Source organism: Hemibagrus wyckioides, linkage group LG26 (assembly GCF_019097595.1).
Source record: "Hemibagrus wyckioides isolate EC202008001 linkage group LG26, SWU_Hwy_1.0, whole genome shotgun sequence".
NCBI classification, from domain to species: domain Eukaryota; kingdom Metazoa; phylum Chordata; class Actinopteri; order Siluriformes; family Bagridae; genus Hemibagrus; species Hemibagrus wyckioides.
In genome coordinates, this window is record NC_080735.1 from 9556861 (window position 1) to 9580352 (window position 23492).

The following is a 23492-nucleotide window of genomic DNA, read 5'->3' on the forward strand; positions in this document are numbered from 1 at the left end:
ATTTTGTGGGGGACATATTGTTCTTGGTGATGGCACTGTGGTGCCCTGTTCATGGTGTTCCATGATACATCTAATGTTTTGAATGAATTTCTTTTGTCCCCCTCTCCTGATAAGCAATGAGATCTAGTGCTTGCTTTGTAAGCTCTTTGTGGACCAGGTCTTTAGCAATGGGATGAAAACAAGATGATATCAAGAAACAGTTAAAAAAAAACAAACAGATTATCATTATTTAGGGTTAATGAGAATTACTTCACTGATGATCACTATTTCTGACATAAGCTTTTGTCATTCATTCTGAGCAGAGTTATCTGTCCCATTATAGAAGACAGACAGATAGATAGATAGATAGATAGATAGATAGATAGATAGATAGATAGATAGATAGATAGATAGATAGATAGATAGATAGACATTTAGACATAGATAGACAAGATTGTCATTGCAAAGGACAGGTACTTAGCAACGAAATGTCATTTAGCATCTACCAGAAGTGCAAATAGTAGAAATTGTGCAAATAATTAAGTGCAGATAAATATGTAAACATGTACATCACTAAATAAGGTTAGTATGTGCATAGAAATGTATTGCAAGTTGTCTTTATGGCACATAATGTGTAAGGAAAAGTATAATTAGCAAGATGCAAGTGTAAGAAGGGTGTTAATGTAAATTTGTTTTTTCTTTTATATTTTTCCCCTAAAAATGTTTTTATTTGCTTTTCACATGATTCATCCCGGTTTCATTCATCACAAAAACCTGCACATTTAGAGTCTGTAGACATTTTATATTCACTCTATTTGTGATGTATTTGTGAAACAACTTAATCCTACATGGAGTCATGGAGTAATGGTGGCCCAAAGGGATATTACTAGTTTATTATTGGTATGCACGAAATTTTCCTCTGTGTACGTGTACATAGTGATGTCAGAGTCATCACATTTTGAGGTGCAATAAAAGGGAAAATAACATATAAAAGGAAGTTATTTTTGAAGGAAGACATATAGCATGATATAATGGACAGATTAATGGATTAATGCAGACTCCAGCACACACTCTGGAGTGTAATTTATCTCCTTACTGAAAGCAACATAATCCCTCAATCTATACTCTCCTTCCTGATGTATTCATCTAAACACTGAAGTGTGCACAATCCTCCAATATTTACGCTGAGATTCTGTAACAAACACTATTTCATGAATAGTTATCATTTTAACCGAAAACCTTCAGTTTAAGTAAAGCTAAGTGTGTGAGTTTTACACATTAGAGCGCCTAAAAGACTTCATAATCCAGTGCCGTCGATATGCATCCATATTTCTACAGGCATAGTGTTCCATATTTAGAGACAGCTTCTGCAGGTACTTTTGATGCTTCAAACCTGTGAGCAGTTCATGCCTTTGAGGTTGCACTGGGACTGGAGATTTTCACTTGCTTCTAGACTATTGCTTTTCAACGTAGAGGTTTGCTTTTAAGCTAGAAAAAAAAATCATTGGGTGGAAATCATGGACTGAAGAAGCATTTTTTTTTCTCTCCCTTTCCTGTCAATTGTGATACAGCAATGCATAAAAGCAGAGGAAGTTGTAAGATTGACATAAAGATAGGATAATATATAAATAAGTCCTAAATAGCTAAACATCTAATTGTAAATTAATATACAGTGTCTAAATGCTGAATGCTATGAGTAGACCGTTCCTAGCTGTGACAAGGACACGGATTGGCTGCCAGCTTTTAATATAGTGCCTTAGTTTATTTTCATTTTAGAATAATATTTTGTACTGAAAATTGATCATTTCATTTTATGTGTTCATGCAGATAAGATGCAACAAGATATAAGAATCATCACTTTTGATTACAGCGTACTTCTTTTTATTATGCTAATTCGAGTTTTAGGATAAATAATTAATGAATTCGCGCCTGGGTTTTGGTTCATTTGTGCTCAGGAAAACAAAACATGCCTCATCTGCAACGATTTCAGCTCACTTAAATAGGCCTTGATGGACTTTGATTGTAAGAATCGATGTGCCACATAAAATTCAGTATTGCATCAAATTAAGACACGTCTCTTAAGCATCACATTTAAAAAAAAGCTGTGGCCATTACAGGGATGATTGATAGGGTTAATTAATCCTGAATGTTATATCTGTACATTTATCATTGCTTTTGAAAGGCATCCCAGGTTGTTGTTGTTCTTGTGTGTGTGTATTTATTGGCACAAAAACATTCTGCTTTCATTCACACTTGAAAAAAGTTAGCTTGGCGAAACAGAATCCTAAATTATCTTGTTTGTTTCACACTGCTCATACTTTACCCAGGGTCAGCAGTTAATCCTGGCTATTTATAATCTGATGTTCCAGACTGTACTCTCCCAAACCCTGGCTAAACCTTCTCATTTGCATATTGGTGCCATCAACCACCATGACTGGTTAAATACAGTGCGCCACCACTTTAAATAACGGTTTGCACCAGTGAGGAAAAAAGTTCAGGCCTGCAGGTATTGTCATCTTTCAGAACTTTCTAATCTTTTTTAGCCTATTTATATGTTTGTTAATATCCAACTTCGAGTCAGGTATTTCCCCCCTCGCTATGGTGTTGATTAGTGTTTTGCTGCCTGACACTACCGAGCTGTTTTTGTTAAGTGTTGCTTACGTCATGGTTTTTATTTGATATGCGGCACACGCTGTTCAGTTTCTGATTGAGTGTCTGCTGCTAAGCATGTAGCCCGAAACATTTCACTCTGTACACGATTGGCACCACAGTCCAGGGCTTAACACTGCAAAATACGCTGATAACTCTGATTCTAAATTACACGTGTGGAACCGTTGCTCTAGCAGAGGTTAAGCACAGTGTGAAAAGCCCTTCTGAGACTTAAAATACACACTGTTCCTGCTTGTTAGAATGAATTCTATTGAACTGACTGCTGGGAATTAGCTCAGATTTACTGCCTAAGATCACATTTATTTCTCCATTAAACAATCAATATGTTTAGTCTTTTAGGAAAAATTTATTCGGAGCTATTCAGCGTGTCCGCTTGGCTTTTTATCTTTGGCGGCTGATGATAAATGAGTGTGACTTTCTGTTAGGCCTAGTTGCCATGGCAACAGATGACTTCAGCCTGCCAGTGTGTTGAATCTCCGGACCTAGGGAATTTAACAACTAAATTGTTGAATACTTTTAATATTTTTTAACAAACACCATGTACCGATGCCTACCGGAATCAGGACAGTAGATTATCGCAGCATTGTTGTATTGTATTAATGAGAAGGTTGTGCAGTTTGTGGAGGGAGCACAGCTCAGCTAGGTAATGCTTAGTAATGCAATTAATCCAGGAATAAATCAAGTCTCTACACCACATAGTCACATAAGATATGATCTTTCATGGCATCACAAAGTCCTGTTTAATGACTGATTTACTGTATGAGGTTTATTTTACCCATGCTATGTTTACCAAGGAAGATAACCTGAATGTCAGTGTAAACACTCTGAAGTTTATGGCTCAGTTCAGCTTCAAAGCAGTGAGTTTCTTTTCCAAAGGTAATGCCGAATATATCTGATGGGATGAATTTGACCTTCAAGAGAATGATAGACATTGTGCTTACAGCTTATCAGCACTACACAAATGATGTATAGCCCAACATTTTTTGGTGCAATAGACATACATCACTTCTCAGTAGACCACTACAGCATCCAGGGACTAGAACTGTTTTTTTTGTTAACCCCATAGCCTTTTTCTCATTTGCAGTGATGTGTATACTATGAGCAAGAGGGGAAAAGATAGGCAAGGAAAGAGATAAACAAAGAACGAATATCTTATTTAGCAAAGGCTTTCTCTCTCTACACAGGAGAATAAGTTAATAACTGAAGTAGTATTCTCTTCCCCATGGCTCAGAGGGAAATAGCGAGAATATTCCCTGCAGCAGGTGGCTCACATGCTTCTGGAAATGACTCTTTCCCGAGCAGCCTGAGCTCATATGCTTCCACAGCAGAGCAATCTGGCACCCTGTTATTCCCAAATCTCCCATCCAGTTCACTTCAGCTGGGTAAAAGTTAATGTTGTTGTATTCTGCCATTTGTGTGTGATATCAACACATTTTGAAAATATATATATTTTACTGTGATTCAGTCAGTAATATAGTTATAAAGCAAGCTAACATCTCATTAATCCGATACTGCCTAGTGTGCTTTTCAGTTCTTCACGTCAGATTGTGCAACGATCCATAAGAAACAAAAATATTCCTTAGCACACGAATACACACTACACACACATGCACACATGCATGTACACACACACACACACAAAACAAATGATCATTATATAATTATAAATTCTCTGTGGTGGATGTGGTGGATATATATATATATATATATATATATATATATATATATATGTATATATATATATATATATATATATATATATATATATATGTATATATATATAATTGTAAAACTAGTGTTTTGCAGGATACAAAAATAATTGCATTCCTCAGAACAGGAACCTTTTTTAATAGTATGTTTAAATAAAACTTACCATATGTCTAAAATCTAAACATTACTGCATGTTATTTTATTTTTCATTTGTTTTTCATTTTATTTAGAAAGCACTTTTAACAGTGGACATTTTCAAAAAGCAGCTATAATGAAATCCAGAAAATCATCCCCAGCATCCTAATAATTCTATAGTAGCCTGTATAGTATATTTAACCTGATGAGCTGCTCTCTGCTTGTCTCTCTCTCTCTCTCTCTCTCTCTCTCTCTGTGGTAGCGATCATAGTGGTAGTGATTTTCAGTGTGTGTTTGTGAGTGTGTTGGTTGCATAATACAACAAATCTCTTTCTGCAGCCAAGCGTCTCAGTCGAGCGGTTCTCTGGAAGAGATGGGTGTTCAGGTCCTTCCTCCTGCTCCTCGTCGAGTCGAGATGAGGAGAGATCCTGTGCTGGGGTTCGGCTTTGTAGCTGGTAGTGAAAAACCTGTAGTGGTGCGCTCCGTCACGCCAGGTAAACAAGTGTACACTTGCATACAAAGAGGTGGTGAAAATATTATGAAGACGTATCATGGTTTTGTTATTTCTAGGTGTACACTGTATCTAGAATTTTAGGATGGTGTTATCTATTAAGGGTTTAAGTTTCCATAGAATATGAAATATGATTTTGATTCTTAAGGCAACAATCTGATATTTGATGATACCACCACCGAATTTGCTACAATGCAACACAATACAATTGTATCTCTAATTGATATGCGACCTACTTTCTTTAGCATCTCAGGTAGGCTTCCCATTCGTTTATGATGATGATGATGATGATGATGATGATGTAGAAATACTATTTTAAGTATTCCAGTTACTATTTAAACATCAGTTTCAATTTTATCAGCTGTTCATTTTCAATAATAAGTCATTTGTGATATATTACAATCAATAGTTAAGCTTATCATTAATAATTGAACTATTTCAGATTTCCCCGTCTCAGTGTATGACCCTACCTCTAGACCGAAGTAATGGGGGGAAAAAAAGAGACGACTGTAGTAGCATTTAGAAATAAGTACATTTTAGGAAGTGAGAATTCGTAGTGATAGATAGCCATGAGTTTACCTGTTCAGTGAACCCATAGCAAACCATTTCTGAATGATTTGAGAAGATGCTCCTCTGCATGAGAATGTCTTGTGCAGCAATTTCGCTCATAAACACACTACAGAGAGTACTTCTCAGGGGAAATAAATGGTGCATATGAAATCATTGTGGTCATCATGAACTAAAGCTTCTTCACGTGTAATGCCAGCTGAGAGAAATAAGCCAGACGGTTTCCCAGAATACTTTGTGTCTGAGAGGAGAAAGTTAATCCCAAATGCTTAGTCCCAAAGGTAGGATTCTTTTACAAAGATCAGGCTAAATCACTCATTTTTCTTTTGAAAAGGGTCTCGGTAGGTGTTAAATCGAGGCTGTGTGCGTGTGTGTGTGTGTGTGTGTGTGTTCTTACCAACAGGAGGCCCATCTGAAGGAAAGCTGATTCCAGGAGATGAGATAATAATGATCAATGAAGAAGAAGTGGCCACAGTACCAAGAGAACGAGTCATTGACCTTGTCAGGTACTTCCATGTCTGTGTGTGTCTAGCCATCTATCTATCCATTAATCGGTTCATCCATCCGTTCATTAGTTCATCTATCCATACATACATCCATCAATCAGATCATCCATCCATCCTTGCATTAGTTCATCCATCCATCTATCCATCCATTCATCCAGCTGTCTATCTCTCCATCCAGCAGTTCATCTACCCAGCCATGAATCAAGGCACAATACTCATCCATCCATCCATCCATCCATCCTTCTAATATTCATTAGAGTTAAAAGTTTTGGGGTCTTTTGAGTGATTCAAGTCAGTTGTTTCTGTTCAGTTAATGTATTTATTGACTGATTTGTTCAGTTACACTTCTGTTGTGCTTAAATCGCGCAATTTGTGGCCTGATCAGTGATTTATTTATTTTCAATAACTACTTTAACCTGTGCAGTTATTCAGGGTGGTAGTCACCTAAGGAATGTGTTCCATCAATCCATCCATTTATCCATTAACCAAACATTCATTCATCTAATAAACAATCTATTCATTTATTCATGCACCCTTTACCCATGCAACTTCAAGCTATAATTTATCTAATTACTCATCCATCCAACCATCCATTTATACATCCGTCCGTCCATCCATCCACTTATCCATCTATTATCCAGACATTTTTCCTTTCAATAATTAATACACACATCTGTCAACTGCTTTCTCAGTTATTCAGCCATCCATTTGTCTGACCATTCATGCATCCATCCCTCTGCCACTGACTGAACCATTTACCAGTTCATCTCACCACACATCAGTCCCCCCATCTGCCAGTAATACATCAATTTAACATGTCTTTCCTTCCATCCACCCTACCCATTCATCCATCCATCCATCCATTTATTTATTCATCATTCAATCCATTTCTTAAAAGATATGCATACATAAAAGTCTGGTAAAAAAAAAAAAAAAAAAAAAAAACACCATCCTCCTTCCTGGTAGTTGAAAGTAATAAAGTTGAAAACAACACCATGATTTTATTCCCACTTGTGAATATGCGGTCTCATCATATAATTACAAGGCATAAAACAAAATAATGAGCAAAATGCCAGACAGACGAAGGTGGGTGAGATGGTACTGAATGAAAAACTAGAGGTTAGTGACATTTATGCAAATTAAGACGCATCTTGAAAACTGAAATGAAAGAGCAATGGATATACTTTCGATGGAAGCAGCATGAGAGTTAGGAGTGCAACATTCAAAGAAACAGAATTTATTAATATATGATGCTCTCTAGAGATCGCCTGAAATGATTGTTATGGGCTTTTGTGTGTATCTGCGGTAGTAGTCTAAGAAACCATGCTACTTTGTTCTTCGTGTTTCATATAATAATCTGTCATTGCTACTTAAGACCTGTCACTAAAAATAATCTTGAATGTTTGGGGTGTTTTTTTGGGTTTTTTTGGTTTTGTTTTTGTGTCTCTCTACAGGAGCTGTAAGGAATCGATCCTCTTGACTGTTGTACAGCCGTACCCTGTGAGTTAATTGAGGCTTTTATAAGTAAAACCCTTATAAAGCAATAACTGGTGATAGACACATCAATCCATTAGAGTCCAGCGTACTCTATCTATCTGTTTCTAATTGGATCAGCAATTTTCCATGTTTTCTGTGTCATTATAAGTATGGTAAAGATTAAGAAAATTATCTTTAGTTGTCAGTAAACATAGAAGGCATGAAGAATGTTTTGAATGACAACCAGCGAGGCTCTTAAAATTTGACTTTCTACACATACTTCCTAAATTTTATACAAAATAAAACCCTTTTCCTTTTAGACCACTCAAACAGATTTATTTCTCTATTTAGCTGGAGCAGAAAAGCGCACCAGGCTTTACGTAACATCTTAAGTGATTTTAACGTAGTTGAGCCACTTTAAGAAATCAGTTCTCGGCTTAGGTATAACCTTGAAGAAAAGAAAGTACAAAACACTGAAAATACTGGCTATTTAATGTTCTTGTAAAAACCCTCTCACTATCAAGTATAAAATTGCAACTGTATGGATTGTTATTTTATTGTTATGTTTGAGAGGCTTAATGAGTATCATTTGGCTTTCGACACCCCATAATTATGCTTCTTTTTTTTTTAAGATGGATGACAGCTTGGCTTCTCTGATCCTCTGCAAAACAAAGCCAATTAATTACCCAGTTGTTGCTATGTCAGCAAACTGACACTAGGGCAGGACTCCAGTTATCATGAAAGATCGAAGGAACACAGCATACTGTCAGCAATGTCAGTGTTTAGCTCAGCGCTTCTGTGCTAGTGACCGGAAGGCTCTCAAATCCCAGAGAGCCTCTGTCAAGTACATCTCAACTACACATCTCCGCTACTGTATATTTTTCATATTAGATTCATCACTGAAAGTGTCTGTAAAGAGTAAATGTGAGGGCGCCCAACTTCTTCAGCACCTTTGCCAGTATCTTCATTAAATCAATATATTTTTGTGAGTTTAGAATGAGCTTCGAGACATTTAATCGATGTCTTTTATAACGGTATTAATGTTATTGTTTTCTTCCGTTTAATATTGTGGAACTTGGTTCCTATTATCACTTAAATGAATTCAACTGTAACCGTTCACTTTATTCTTGCTTAAACTCTCTTAAATAAACCACAAAAATACAGAGTAAGTCCTCTGTTCTGAAGGCTCTACCATGGTAGTACACTGACATTTACTGACATTGGAGACTCCTTCCAGAAATGTTATATAAATGTTTCCCTACAGAAAGCTTCATTATATCAAGAAACATTTCTCGTTGTTGTTTATTATTAGTCTTGTATGATATGGAATAATATGGTGTCAAGAATTCATTTTTTCAAATCAATATGAGGGCGAGTGAGTATATTGGTAGGAGAATGTTGGACATGGAGCTGCCAGGCAGGAGGAAAAGAGGAAGGCCAAAGAGGAGGTATAGGGATGTAATAAATGAGGATATGAAGCTAGTGGGTGTAAGTGTTGAGGATGCAGAAGATAGGGACAGGTGGAGAGAGATGATCCGCTGTGGCGACCCCTGAAGGGAAAAGCCGAAAGAAGAAGATTTACATAATGATGATATAAATCAGTCATGTTTTAAAGGTGTGGGGTTGTCAGTGACGTAAATTTCTGTCTTCTTCTGTTAGTCTCCCAAATCAGCCTTTATCAGCGCAGCCAAAAAAGCCAAACTGAAATCAAACCCAGTGAAAGTGCGCTTCGCTGAGGAGGTCATCATTAACGGGCAGCTTCCGGTAAGTTCTACAGCTGTCTCAGCCCGGTCATTATCAGTTAATCAGGGTTGAAGTGTGAGCTAGTCAAAGTGTATTTCATGTAACATTCATGAAAGGTAAAGATATTGTGTAAGCGCGACTAAATGAATGTTTTTCAGTTTAAGGTGTCTCACATTAAGCTTACACTTTGTGACTTTATGTAAACATGTGATTAGTGATTCCTGGTTTTTAAAAAAATTAGCATTCGAAACAAGACAAACTTAAGTTTAAGTCAGGCAAGTCTTGATTTACGCTCCATTCTGTCTCTCAGTATATCTGCATTATCCAGTTAATAAAATACAAAGTGAATTGCAGCAGAAAAGCTGTAAGAAAAGTAAAGCTGTAAGATTCCAGGCTTCTCACTAGCCTGTGAAGGATTAGCGGAACAGAAAATGAACGAACAGACGTTCACCAATCACACATGGATGTCTATAAACGTTTTGTTCTGTACAGACTTTCCCACATTATTGAAATGCACAATTCCTTGCAGTCCAATATAACAGATCTCTGGTTCCATGCAGGATTCTGTGAAGGACAACTCTCTGCTCTTCATGCCAAATGTCTTGAAAGTGTACTTGGAGAATGGTCAGACCAAATCCTTTCGCTTTGACAACAGCACATCCATTAAGGTGATTTTCTTGTTTGTCTGCTCCTCGATGCTCCCAAGCAGTCTAAACGTGTAACTCTTGCACCTGATATTCCCATCTGTCTAAAAAAAAAATCCCCTGTCTGCTGCTTTTATTAAAATTTGACTGTCACATTCTCATTTTCTGAGCCTGTTAATAGCTGAATATCATGGAATGCGCTTTTGTCATTATGTGATATAGGATGTCATTATGACGCTGCAAGAGAAGCTGTCTATCAAGTGCATCGAGCATTTCTCTCTCGTGCTGGAACAGAGGTTGGAGGACTACGGCAGCAGACTGCTCCTCCTGCATGAACAGGAGATGTTAATCATGGTATAAACTAAAGAAAAAAATGTATTAATGTTGGATTTTGTTACTGTTTAGCAATGGATCTCAAACTGCTACACTCCACCTGGCATTTCATTTTAATTATCCAATATAGCCATTCTATTTTGAGACCATTTTTTATTTTAAGGTTTTTTGAAAATGCTGAAAAACGACTTACACGTTTATATTCTACTGAATACGTGTGGTCGCTTGGGAAAACCTTTCACAAGGTGAAACATATCTTTTTTAAATATATATTTCATATAGATTTCTGGACTGAAACGTGTCTTTCTTGCATACATTTCAGCCTCTAAAAATGTTCTACAATCGCAAGTCTGTGTGTTTGAGGACATTAACATTTGTTAAACGTCCTTAGAGTGATCTATATAGATTGACACATTACATTAAAAGTGTAAAATCAAATCAAATGTAAAATATATTTATAGTTTCTTAGGTGTAAAATAAATTATGTGATTGGCAAAAAAACCCCAAAAAAAAACGTTTCTTTGTTTTATGTATGAAATTAGCCAAAGACACATGTGATGGGTTTTCCCAGCCAACCAATTATATTTACATGAAAATGTTTGCATTCAAATATTTCTTTGAAAGAATATAAAAAGTAATGCTTAAAATCACAGTCTCAATTTGTAAAATGTATTTTAGAAAAGCACCCAAAAAAGTCACATACTGTAATTGTCAGATTGAGGCAGCATGGTGGCTTTTTGGTTAGCACGTTCCCCTCACACCTCCAGCGCCCTGCGTTCGAGTCTCACTTCCGCTCACTGTGTGTGAACAGTGGAGTATGTTCTCCCTGTGCTTGGTGGGTTTCCTCCAACAGTCTAAAGACTTGCTATTATTCTGATTGGAGTCTCTAAATTGCCCGGATTGTGTGAGTGAGTGTATGTGTGCCCTATGATGGGTTGGCACTCCGTCCAGGGTGTATCCTGCCTTGATGCCCGATGACGCACAGGCTCCCCGTGACCTGAGGATAGATCGGATAAGTGGTAAAGACAATGAAATTGTCAGATTGTAAGATCATGTCATATCTTTTTTCTAGATTTACAAAGATCAGGGGTTTGACCTTTTTATTTTCCCTTGTTTCCTGAGTTACCAGGGAAACATCATTTCAGAATTTTTTATTAGAATAATTGAGCCAAACTGAGCAGAATATAAAAGGTGTAAAGGAGTTTTTTGCATCTCATAGTTGTTCTATTGTTTGGTTGTCAAAATGACATTTTTACCTAGTGTTTTGCTGAATAGGAGACATATACATCCTGGTATTTTATCAAACGAACTAGTACTGTTCTACTAGATTACACTACCAGTCAAAAGTTTGGACACACCTTTTGTTTTTTTGGGGATTTATTTTCTACATTCTAGAACAATACTGGAGATTTCAAAACTATGAAATAACACACATGGACTTAAGTAATCCATATGTAATGACAACAAAAAACAGTCAGTTGTTATTTTAAGACACGAAGGTCAGGTGTTCTGGAATAGTTCTTGCAAGAACAGTATTGTCAAGTGCATTTGCAAAACCCATCAAGCCCCATGATGAAACTGGTTCACATGAAGACCATCCCAGTAAAGCAAGACCAAAACTGACCTCTGCTGCAGAGGAGAAGTTCATTTAGAGTTACCAGCCTCAGAAATCACCAATTAACAGCACCTCAGATTAGAGCCGTTATGAAGGCTTTACAGAGCATCAGTAGCAGACATATCTCAATATCAACTGTTCAAAGGACATTATTGTGTATTTCGGCCGCCTTCAGCATTGTTTTACAATGTAGAAAGAAATAAACATCAGGAAAGACCATGGAATTAGAAGGTGTGTCCAAACTTTTGACTGGTAGTGTAGGATTACAAATAATTTGAAATAATGTTGTGATTTTTTAGGTGACAAAAAATGAAGACTTTCAGCAACTCTTACATGATAGTTTAGTGCTCACATATTAACATTACACATTCCTTCAATGGTGACAAAACTGCATGCAAATCCGGAATGAAAGAAAAAGCTCGTTTGCAAGGCTTTTGTGAGACGCATGTTGAATTTTATGGGTGTTTGTCCACATCCTGTTCTTTACGGGCATTAGTGAAGGCGGGGCTTGGTGAGGCTTGCACAAGGCACCAAATATGCTAGGGCTAGCAGCGGATCCAATTACTTCAAATGTGCGTTTTAGGATTTGTAGATTTCACCAGTCAGAAAAATATTACATTACTGCTCTTGTTTAGTTTTAGATTCACTAAATACATTTTTTTTCTGTCCTGCATTTACGAGAATTGTCCGGAACAGTATGGTTGTTTTGTAGTGCTTCAGTTTGCTGATATTACAATTTAAATGGACTTATTTAACTGAGGTAAAGGTGTTTGTAACCGTGATGTAACCATGTCATTTCCATATGTTGTAAAATTTAAGAGATAGTCCAAGACACGGGCCACGAATATGCCTTTAAGGTATATGGCTCAGGATACTAGCGCTCTCATTCAAGATTCAAGATTCTTTTATTGTCACTATATTAAGTACAGTAAAAGGGGTGAAGAAGTGAGTGCAGGCAGGTTGGAATGGGTGGAGAAAGGTGTCAGGAGTTCTGTGTGATAGAAAAATATCAAGGGGAAGGTGTACAGGACAGTGGTGAGACCGGCCATGCTGTATGGTTTAGAGACAGTGTCACTGAGGAAGAGACAGGAGTCAGAGCTGGAGGTAGCAGAGCTGAAGATGTTGAGGTTCTCTTTGGGAGTGACACGGTTGGACAGGATTATGAACGAGTACATCAGAAGGACAGCTCATGTTGGATGTTTGGGGGAGAAAGTTAGGGAGGCCAGATTAAGATGGTTTGGACATGTTCAGAGGAGGGAGAGTGAGTATATTGGTAGGAGAATGTTGGACATGAAGCTGCCATGAAGGAGGCAAAGAGGAAGGCCAAAGAGGAGGTATATGGATGTAATAAATGAGGATATGAAGCTAGTGGGTGCAAGTGTTGAGGATAGAGAAGATAGGGACAGGTGGAGAGAGGTGATTCGCTGTGGAGACTCCTGAAGGGAAAAGCCGAAAGAAGAAGAAGAAGAAGATGAAGAAGAAGAAGAAGATTAATGCAAAACAGAAGGTCATAACCACTCAAACAGTTGAACAGTCTCCTAAAACAGCACATAGTGTTTTATTCCTCTTACACCACAGCAATTTGCCAAAGAAAAACAAGTTACTTCTTATCGTAAACTTAGTTTCGTAAACGTACCTAGCTATCACTTAACTTATAGCAGCTATAAACCGCCTCTCTCTTTGAATAAGCTTTGACTGCAGCTTGTCCTTAATCTTCATCCTGATAATTTCCTTTGACATCAGAGACTCTTTCCAAAAAAATTTTAAAAAATAATGATAATAATAATGAGTAAATATCCTCACAGAATAGAACTGTATCAACAATTACACACATTATTAAAAATCTGCTCGATGTACCATTCACCATGCAAGTGTTCAAGTTCTTACTACAGAAATTATAACATATTATTATTAAGTTCATTAATATAAGCCTTTCAGTTGGGTCTTCTGTCAGAGTTGCTGTTATAGAAAAAATAATCAACACTTTCTGACCAAGCAAGCATTCAGTTTAAAACAATATGAGTTATTATTGAGTGTTAAAGCCTCTGGATTATGATTATCAGCTAGGATTTGCAGGAATCGGACACATAGATTGGTATTCACAGGATGAACCTCATCGTGTTATTTATCAAGCCTGGCCAAGCCACATACATAGGAGACCTTCTGTGTTTTAATGAGGGTCTGAAGGCTTATTGAGTGGGTTGGTTTATATGCACAAAAGCACCGGAAACATCTGATATGAGTCACTGTGTAAGCAGAAATGAAAATGTCTCAATTGGCCTCTAACATTTTGCCCAGTGCTTATAAGATTGTTCTGTGAAGCCTATATTTATTTATTAATTCCCTATAAATGCAAGTTTTGCTGTGTTTTAAAACATAATATACCTAATATATATATATCTAATGCATTATACCAAAAGCATGCATTTATAGTTACTTTAAATTGCATTTTGAAGACATTATATTATTGTCCTCATTTTATCATGAATAGTGACTTGTATGAAAGATGGTTCATGTAATCTAAGACTAATAAATACATACACTATATTGCCGAAAGTTTTGGGACACCCCTCCAAATTATTGAATTCAGGTGTTGTTTTTCAGGGGTTGGACTCGGCCCCCTTACTCCCAGTGAAAGGAACTCTTAATGCTTCAGCATACCAAGACAATTTGGACAATTTCATGCTCCCAACTTTGTGGGAACAGTTTGGGGATGACCCCTTCCTGTTCCAACATGACTGCACACCAGTGCACAAATCAAGGTCCATAAAGACATGGATGAGCGAGTTTGGTGTGGATGAACTTGACTGGTCTGAACCTGACCTCAACCTGATAGAACACCTTTGGGATGAATTAGAGCGGAGACTGTGAGCTAGGCCTTCTCATCCAACATCAGTACCTGACCTCACAAATGCGCTTCAAGTGGAATTCCCATAAACACACTCCTAAACCTTGTGGAAATCCTTCCCAGAAGAGTTGAAGCTGTTATAGCTGCAAAGGGCGGGCCAACTCCATATTACATTCATGTGCATGTAAAGGCAGTCGTCCGAAAATCTTTGGCAACATAGTGTACATACATAAAGAAACAAACACATTAAATCAAGAAATTATCATATAAAATTGCTATGGTCAAACTGTCTGTAAATAGATTTAACGTTTAAGAAGGGAGGCTCCAATCTCACCACTTTGTAACACTCAGAGGTAAAGATACTGGTAAATTCTTGTAATGTAAATTATTTTAATTGTTTCACGGACAACACACAGCATTCAATTTGAATATATATGCATAAAAAGCATGAGATATCACTCTTTAATTGATACAGTATAGTAATTTTTAGCAAATTCCTCTGACAGCTGAGGAGTACACCTGTTGTACTGTTATGGGAAAGTAATTAACTGTAGGGCTGTAACTGTAAATTTGCCTAAGGTAATGTGTCATTAATTAACAACAAGGACTACTGTGTTTGGTTGCTTACATAAAGCACAGGTTTATGACTTAAAGGCTGCATACCACATTATAAACCGATCAGCCATAACATTATGAGCACTGACAGGTGAAGTGAATAACACTGATTATCTCCTCATCATGGCACCTGTTAGTGGGTGGGATATATTAGGCAGCAAGTGAACATTTTGTCCTCAAAGTTGATGGAAAAATGGACAAGTAAGGATTTGAGCGAGTTTGATAAGGGCCAAATTGTGATGGCTAGACAACTGGATCAGAGCATCTCCAAAACTGCAGCTCTTGTGGGGTGTTCCCGGTCTGCAGTGGTCAGAATCTATCAAAAGTGGTCCAAGGAAGGAACAATTGTGTTAATGTAGTGCTCTTCTGTGCAGTGGTATGGCATTTGGATCACAACTTACAATGCATTGTTAGCTTAGGTTAGGGTTAATGTTATTGTCAGTGTACCGAGGCAATGGCATGCAGTTATGATGCAATACGATCACAGTGTATAAGTAAAGGTGAAGAGTATGATGCATACATTAACAGAGCTGTCATGTTTATGAAATGCAATCTATGTAACTGTAAATACATTTGAGTTTAACACATTATGCTTTATAATACTGCAGAAATTGCATTCATAAGTGATTATAAATACAAGGTTCAAAGAACAAGCTTACACGTTGATTCAACAGTAATGCAAATGACAACATAAATGAAGTAAATGAGTTGCGGGGTAATAGGCTGAGATAAACAGTACACGGGCAGAGGTACACAGCATGATGGATAAAGTGATTTTAGTAGTGCACATTTGCAACTAGCAATAATGTGCAAATAACAGTAATTGTAGTGATGACAGATAACTGCAGTAAGGTTCAAGTGCTTGCAAACAGTTGCAGATAATAACAGTAATGTACAAAACGGTAGCAGTGTGGTGTCTAATGCTGATGTTATATGATGCTATTGTAACATACACATTGTTTTTTTCCTCAGATTATAGATTAATTGTTTATTAAATGTGTATAACACATAATAGAGGGACGTGAACGTCCAGGATTTCAGTTCAATGCATGTTAACTTATGAAGAGTTATGTGTGCTGTTTACAGGTTTATGTTACAGGAGACAGGACATAGTTTAGTGTATTGTATGGTGTGTAAACTTCAGATACTCAACAGTAGCTTATTGATTTTAGTAAATTAGTCTCATCATGTGACATTGAAGTTCAAAACAAATTTGAGAATGAAGCAATACCAAAATATTCAGTATCATGAACAGACATGATAATACATTAAGAAAACTGATATTATGTCATTATATACCCATGCTTTATATATAGTTATGCCTTTTACATTATGCATGCTAATAATTAAGTAATTGTGGCCCTTTGAAGCTTATAACAGGCTATAAATTCACTGAATTATTAATATACAGGATTCATAGGAATTGCTTATTCTACAGATGTGAACGGAATATTAAGAAAGAGTTTATTTTTAATCATCATAGTATGTGTTTGTCTTCATACTAACCATATTCTTACTCTACTTCTGTAGGTTACACAGAGGCCAGGGTCACACAAAATGAAATGCTTTTTCAGAATCAGCTTCGTACCAAAGGATCCAGTCGACCTTCTCAGAAGGGATGCAGTGGCTTTTGAATATCTCTATGTCCAGGTGAGAGAAACTCTACACAGATCAGCTTCTCAGCCCAAAGGTACGGTGAAATATTATATCTCCATATTTATACAGGGCCTCAGGACACGCAGCTAAAAGAGTACAGAACAAGAATTTATAAAATACTACAAGTACACCGATCAGCCATAACATTATGAGCACTGAGAGGTAACGTGAATAAGACTGATGATCTCCTCATCATGGCACCTGTTAGTGGGTGGGATATATTAGGCAGCGAGTGGACATTTTGTCCTCAAAGTTGATGTGTTAGAAGCAGGAAAAATGGACAAGCGTAAGGATTTGAACGAGTTTGACAAGGGACAAATTGTGATGGTTCTGATAGAAAGGTGTCAGGATACACAGTGCATCGCAGTTTGTTGCGTATGGAGCTGCATAGCCGAAGACCAGTCAGGGTGCCCATGTGGACCACCAAAAGTACCAAAAATGGGCACGTGAGCATCAGAACTGGACCATGGAGCAATAGAAGAAGGTGGCCTAGTCTGATGAATCACATTTTCTTTTACATTACATGGATGGCTTCAAAAGGGAGACCAATACAATATTAGGCAGGTGGTCATAATGTTATGGCTGATTGGTGTATACACTGACTATGGTTGGTTAAATTATGAATGTAATGCTAAATCCTTTGAATTTAGACATTAAACTCGAACAATGCTGATGTGGTTAACAAAGTTGTACAACAACGATTTTCTACCCAAAGCAGTTGTTTTCGCGAGAATGCACACATGTGCTTCATGTCAGTGAGTTAATATTTCTTTTTACTTTTTAGCCATTAGTTCTGTGAAGTCTCATGTAGCTCTGTGTCTTTATGTAGCAACAGGGTCCTGGGGGAACACTGACAAAAAAAAATGCCTCTTGGTTTGACTTGACCAGCTAAAAAGCAATTGGAAGGATTATTAAAAATGTATTAGATACTTAATAACAAATCATCCTCACAAATATTTGGAGAAAAAAAAACGTTTTTGTTTTTTTTATGCATGCATAAATGATTTTATAAAGCATATTTTAAGCTAGAACTCTTATTTGTAGGTGCGATATTTGTAGTTCTCACATTTAAGCAGCTGTCAAATAAAATCCGAGAAAAACAAACCCTGCCTTGAAAGTGAACATTACAGCTTAAGGTCAAATGTAAATACAGTTAGGTTAAAAGTAAATCATAAATGTCAGTGAACTTCAAACCTCACACACCTTTGGTCTGTTTCTGTCTTCTCTGTTCTCCTTTTCCTTATCAACTCGGGCAAAAAAAATCTGCACAGAACAGTGACCTTTAAAGCCTGTGAGCAAAGTCTCCTGGTTTCCGTTCTCCCTCACTTTTGTGGCTTAGAAGAGATTACAGATTTGACTTAAAACACGACCCTATCTGTAATGGCTACCCAGTTAACTATTTAATACCTGGAGCTATGTTAATATTTTTGTTTTAATCTAGCAGTGTGATGATAACTGTATCTATGTTATCATGGATGACCCTCATGACAACTACTTACACCTTCTTTCAAATCAAAAGTGGGTATTTCTTAAAATATATTGGGTTTAATAATCACATGGAACAAAAGAGAGACCTTCAAAGGCAAAACTCACACGTCAATTACTTTAGCTTTCACTTACTGCTGCCCATGTTCATTGTGATTGATTGAGCAGTCCTTGTAAAAATACATATTGAGCTATAACATTGTTTCCATCACCCTCTCTCCCTCAGAGCTGTAATGACGTGGTTCGGGAGCGATTTGGCCCTGAGCTGAAGTATGACGCTGCTCTTCGTCTGGCTGCTCTGCAGATGTACGTCCTCAGCCTCACCACACGGCCGACGCAGAAATTCTCAATGAAGTACATCCAGTGAGTAAGCCTTCACTTGACTGCCTCCTACTAGAGAACTGCCTAACTGAAGCTTGATCTCTTTATTCATCAGTCTATTCTCAGAGATAATTAAAAGCAGGACTGTTTACAGCAGGAGCTATGTGACCGAGAGACCCAGTGATTTATAGATTTTAATTTGCAAACCGTCGCTTTCCATCAGGATAACTTTCATAAATCAGACGTTTTGGGCCTACAGGACAGTGGCAGTATTATCATGAATTACTTCATTAAGTTTTAAATGTCAGCTCATATCTTAAAGGTGGGGTGAGTGAATCCTTTTTTTAGAAATATGGTCTTCGTACTTTCCAGTAGCTTCCAGTGAAATATCAGGACAGAAACTCTGCTTTCTCAAGCACCCCAGACACTCCAGGAATGGAAAGAAAACAAATAAAATGGACTGTCAGCACCCAATCAACCAGGAAAGATAAGACATCGCTACTTGTTTCAGTCACTTTGCCTGTCTGTTCAAAGTTCTTGCACTAGCATTCAGGCAATCTATACGCATGTCTTTGGGGGAGTGATGTTGGGGTGAGTTTGTTTGAAAACCACTGAGTATATAGTAACATCTGGGTTGCATTCAGAATAAATCTGAAAGATGTCAGTATTTCAGGTGGTCAAAATTTTCTGAAAAGGGTTAAGCATGTGTTGAAGTCTGTCTTTCCTTGCATAATAGATTATGAAAATTACTTTCCTGTAGTTCATATATTCAAGTTTGCCTGATTTTACTAGAGTAGAAGTGTCCAAGATGTGGTTTATCGATAATATCTAATTATACTTGTCCTTGCCTGTTAAGCCTGACAAAAATTCAGGGATAGAAAATGTGGACTAAAGAATAAATGAGCTTCAATAAGAAGCAAGAACAAGATCATTTAATAAAAAATGATCATTTTAATACAACGACACATGAATGAGAACATACCAACCACAGAAACAAAAATCCAATAGTATACTACTTATTTATTGCTGCATGATTTTACTTATTACATTATTCACTGCGAATTTAACAATATGTCGTCCACCTTCACTCTTGTGCAGCTTTTAAAGTATAAACCATGAACCAGCTGTTTTAGTTGAACACTGAATATATTTTATAATAATATAATGAAGTATGTGCTTGTTGAACATCCCTTTCCAGATTCAGTCCCCCTTTAGCTGTTATAATAACCTTCACTTTTCTGGGAAGGCTTGCCACTAGATTTTAGAGTGTGACTGTGGGGATTTTTGTTCATTCAGCTACAAGATTATTACTAAGATCAGGAACTGATGTCAGGTGAGGAGAGCTAGGGTGAAGTCTGCATTCCAGTTCATCGCAGAAGTGTTCATTGGGGTTGAGGTCAGGGCTCAGTGCAGGATTTCTTTCTCAAACCATGTCTTTGTCCATGTCTCAAACCATGTCAGCTTGCTTTTTGTACAAGGATATATAAGTATATAATTAACACAGTTATATGTTGCAGCACATACACCTTTTTTATAAAGAGACTTCTGTTTCCTCTGGCACGATCTTATCTATAGAAACCCAATACATTATACAGTCAGTTTCTAACACTGGCAATGTAATTTATATTATTTATATTGCATTATGTTACCAACTCATAAACATTGCTATATAGTGCAGTGCATTTATAATGTCTAAAGTATAATGTCTTATTAATGTATTCTTATATATTATGAATGTATTTGTAGTTCATTATAAATATGGCCTTGATAGAAAGTTTTATCACGTAAACTTTTAAAAACATGAACAGATTATTACACACATATAAGATCATTATTAAACAGGTATAGGAAAAATAGTTTATAGATATATAACACAACCAGCACTTCGGACTTGGACATGAATAAGAAACCAAAAAGGTTTGCCATATGCAATCTGCCAAATGTCCTCACAGTGCACATATGCTGTCCCACAGGAAGCAGTGGGGTTTGGCACATTTCCTACCCCCTGCAGTGTTCTCCAGCATGAAGGAGAAGAACATCAAAAAAGCTCTGACTCACATCCTGAAAACCAATCAGAATCTAGTAGCTCCTGGGAAGAAGGTGGGTGTCTATAAGTATCCATTTATTCTGATCAGGGAGCAGACATTACAATCGATAGTAAATAAAAGACTCTTCACAAACTGCCATTAGCTCAATAACAAAAAGCTTCTTTCAATGGTCTTTGATGTCGCATCTTCATCATTATGCTGTGGGAGGTTTGGTAAAATGTCAGAAGAGAGGCATCTAGTGGTTCCAAAGGCAAGGAACAAAAAGCACTAATGTTTTCAAAGCACTGTTGCCATCAAAGCTAAAATGTTTGCTGCATGGGCAGTGATTCACACAAAAAAACGTTAAATATGCATTTAAGTACTCTGCCCTGAAATGAGTTCAGTAATACATGTATCTGATTTATATTGTTAATCTAATTATCTCTTCAGACCACTGTGCATGACCATAAAATTCGTGAATAATGTGAAGATGTGGCTAATTTGTTTTGTAGTTAACCATACTGCAAGCAAAGGTTCACTATCTGAAGTATCTCAGTGATCTGAGATTATATGGAGGACGAGTATTTAAATCTTTGCTACTGGTAAGTTGATTATTATTACTATGCAACTTTAAGATTTTGACATATGTGCTCACTGATATTACAGAGGCCAGTATTATTCATCTTCTTTCTTTCTTTCTTTCTTTCTAATTTTGTCGGCTTAATTTTTTTATTTAGCAAGGGGATAAGGAAACAGGTGTGACGTTACTTGTAGGACCGAGGTATGGTATCAGTCATGTTATCAATGCCAAGACAAATCTAGTGGCCCTCCTGGCAGACTTCAGCCATGTTAACCGCATTGAGATACTCACAGAGGACGAAGTCAATGTGCGGGTAGAACTCCATGTTTTGGACGTCAAGGTATACTATTAAACTTGTGCAGTGTGGTCTGCTGTTCAGTTAAGCATTATTGTGATTCTTTTTTACATACAGTATGATGAAGACAGGTGCTTTCAGTTTGACTTTTAGTCATAAATAGATTTTAATGTCATTCCAAACTTCTTTTTGAAACAGCCCATCACGTTAATAATGGAGTCCAGTGATGCCATGAATCTGGCTTGCCTAACAGCTGGATACTATCGTCTTCTGGTGGACTCACGTCGCTCCATTTTCAATATGGCCCACAGCAATAGCAGTGGAGAAATAGACAGTGGTAAGTGCCTATGGATGAATTTACTTAGAACTCTGAATAGAAATACACTTCAAAATACTGTTTTCATTTGATGCAATAACAATCCAAAGTTTATGGTGAACACAGAGATTAATTTATTTCTGCCAGTGGTCTCGAATAATTATTGCAAAGTTATTGCAGAACAGAAAAAAATGCTAGTTAGTTTTTAAAACAAAAAATAAATGCTAGATTTCCTTGAACATTTGAAACGCAACATGCTTTCTAAATGAGATTGACAAGATGTTTCTATATATTGCAGGCCAAGATCCTAGAGAACTTGAATGGCCATACAGCACCTCTTTGGGTACCTGTGAAGATCTTAACAATCAGGAGATCATTCCTTCTTATCAGTCAGAAATAGATTACTCACAGGAACAAGCAAGAGAGGAGAGCATAAGCTCTCCTTATGTTCCAGAGCCCCTGCCTCCTCCATACCCAGGCCACAGTGCAGAAAGGTCACAAGTTAGAAGCAAAAGTCCCCAACTTCCACCTCTTCTACCTGTAAGGCACCTACCCCAGGACTCTCCTCGGAGTGCCAAGGTGTCTTTTATTTTCAGAGATCCACTTGTAAACCCTCGGAACCTTGGTTATCAACGTCTCATGGATGAGAGTCCTGAGTTGCTTGAACGGCCTGCTTTCATTTCCAGCAGTGATATGGGCTTTGGCTCTCCAGATGGAGCACCATTTCAAATTAGGCCTCATGTAATCTATAGCAACATTGGTGAGGGGAAAATCTTTGACAATGCTGAAGGTATTGAAGAACCTCTCTTACGTGATTTATGCTATGCTGAGACCACTGATGATGTGGAGGATGAGGATGAGGCTAGCTGTGAAGAGGACACACCTGCAATACCTGGAGAGGGTGAAGCTGGGCTGCCATCCGGCAAGATAACATTTCTCACTCTTTCTGGCTCTAGTGATGATATTATAGATTTAACTGCACTTCCTCCTCCAGAAGGAGATGATGATGAGGATGAAAATGATGCAATTCTGCTTTCCCTCAACATGGCCATTGCTGCGCCTCCTCCTGGATTCAGGGACAGTTCAGATGAAGAGGGAGCAGAGAGCAAAAGTCGTCGACAAAGTTGCTGTGACAATGACAGCATTCCTGTATCACTGATTGATGCTATCCCTACAAATGTTGAGGGCAATAGTGTCAGAATCTTGGATCATACTGTTGTGGACACACTGCAAGCAATAGAAGCACTTGCTGTATCTGAGGAAACAACCCAGTCTCAGTCTAACAGCATTGCAGGTCTTTACATTATTACTGTGGTCACACAATCTGACTAGACTCTATGTTTGGTATAAAGCAAACTGTAACTGATAGATGATTGATAAATGATTTAATTAATACATGCATGTTCAGTCAAACATGGGATAGTTTAACTGGCAAATTTTGCTGTGTACTTAATAAGTAA

General features: G+C 37.3%; 1 protein-coding gene across 4 annotated transcripts in view; it reads left to right on the forward strand.

Moving 5' to 3' along the window:
* Positions 1-23492, forward strand: part of LOC131347196 (FERM and PDZ domain-containing protein 4-like) — a 67131-nt gene that overhangs the window by 37966 nt on the left and 5673 nt on the right. For all 4 annotated transcript variants that reach the window (XM_058381145.1, XM_058381144.1, XM_058381146.1 and 1 more), the window contains 13 exons: positions 4834-4988; positions 5976-6078; positions 7533-7578; positions 9214-9318; positions 9858-9965; positions 10164-10295; positions 16883-17002; positions 18720-18856; positions 20788-20914; positions 21354-21443; positions 21579-21761; positions 21915-22053; positions 22331-23326. In XM_058381145.1, coding sequence (XP_058237128.1) covers positions 4834-4988; positions 5976-6078; positions 7533-7578; positions 9214-9318; positions 9858-9965; positions 10164-10295; positions 16883-17002; positions 18720-18856; positions 20788-20914; positions 21354-21443; positions 21579-21761; positions 21915-22053; positions 22331-23326 — 2441 coding nt within the window. The remainder of the gene's footprint in view (positions 1-4833; positions 4989-5975; positions 6079-7532; positions 7579-9213; positions 9319-9857; positions 9966-10163; positions 10296-16882; positions 17003-18719; positions 18857-20787; positions 20915-21353; positions 21444-21578; positions 21762-21914; positions 22054-22330; positions 23327-23492) is intronic.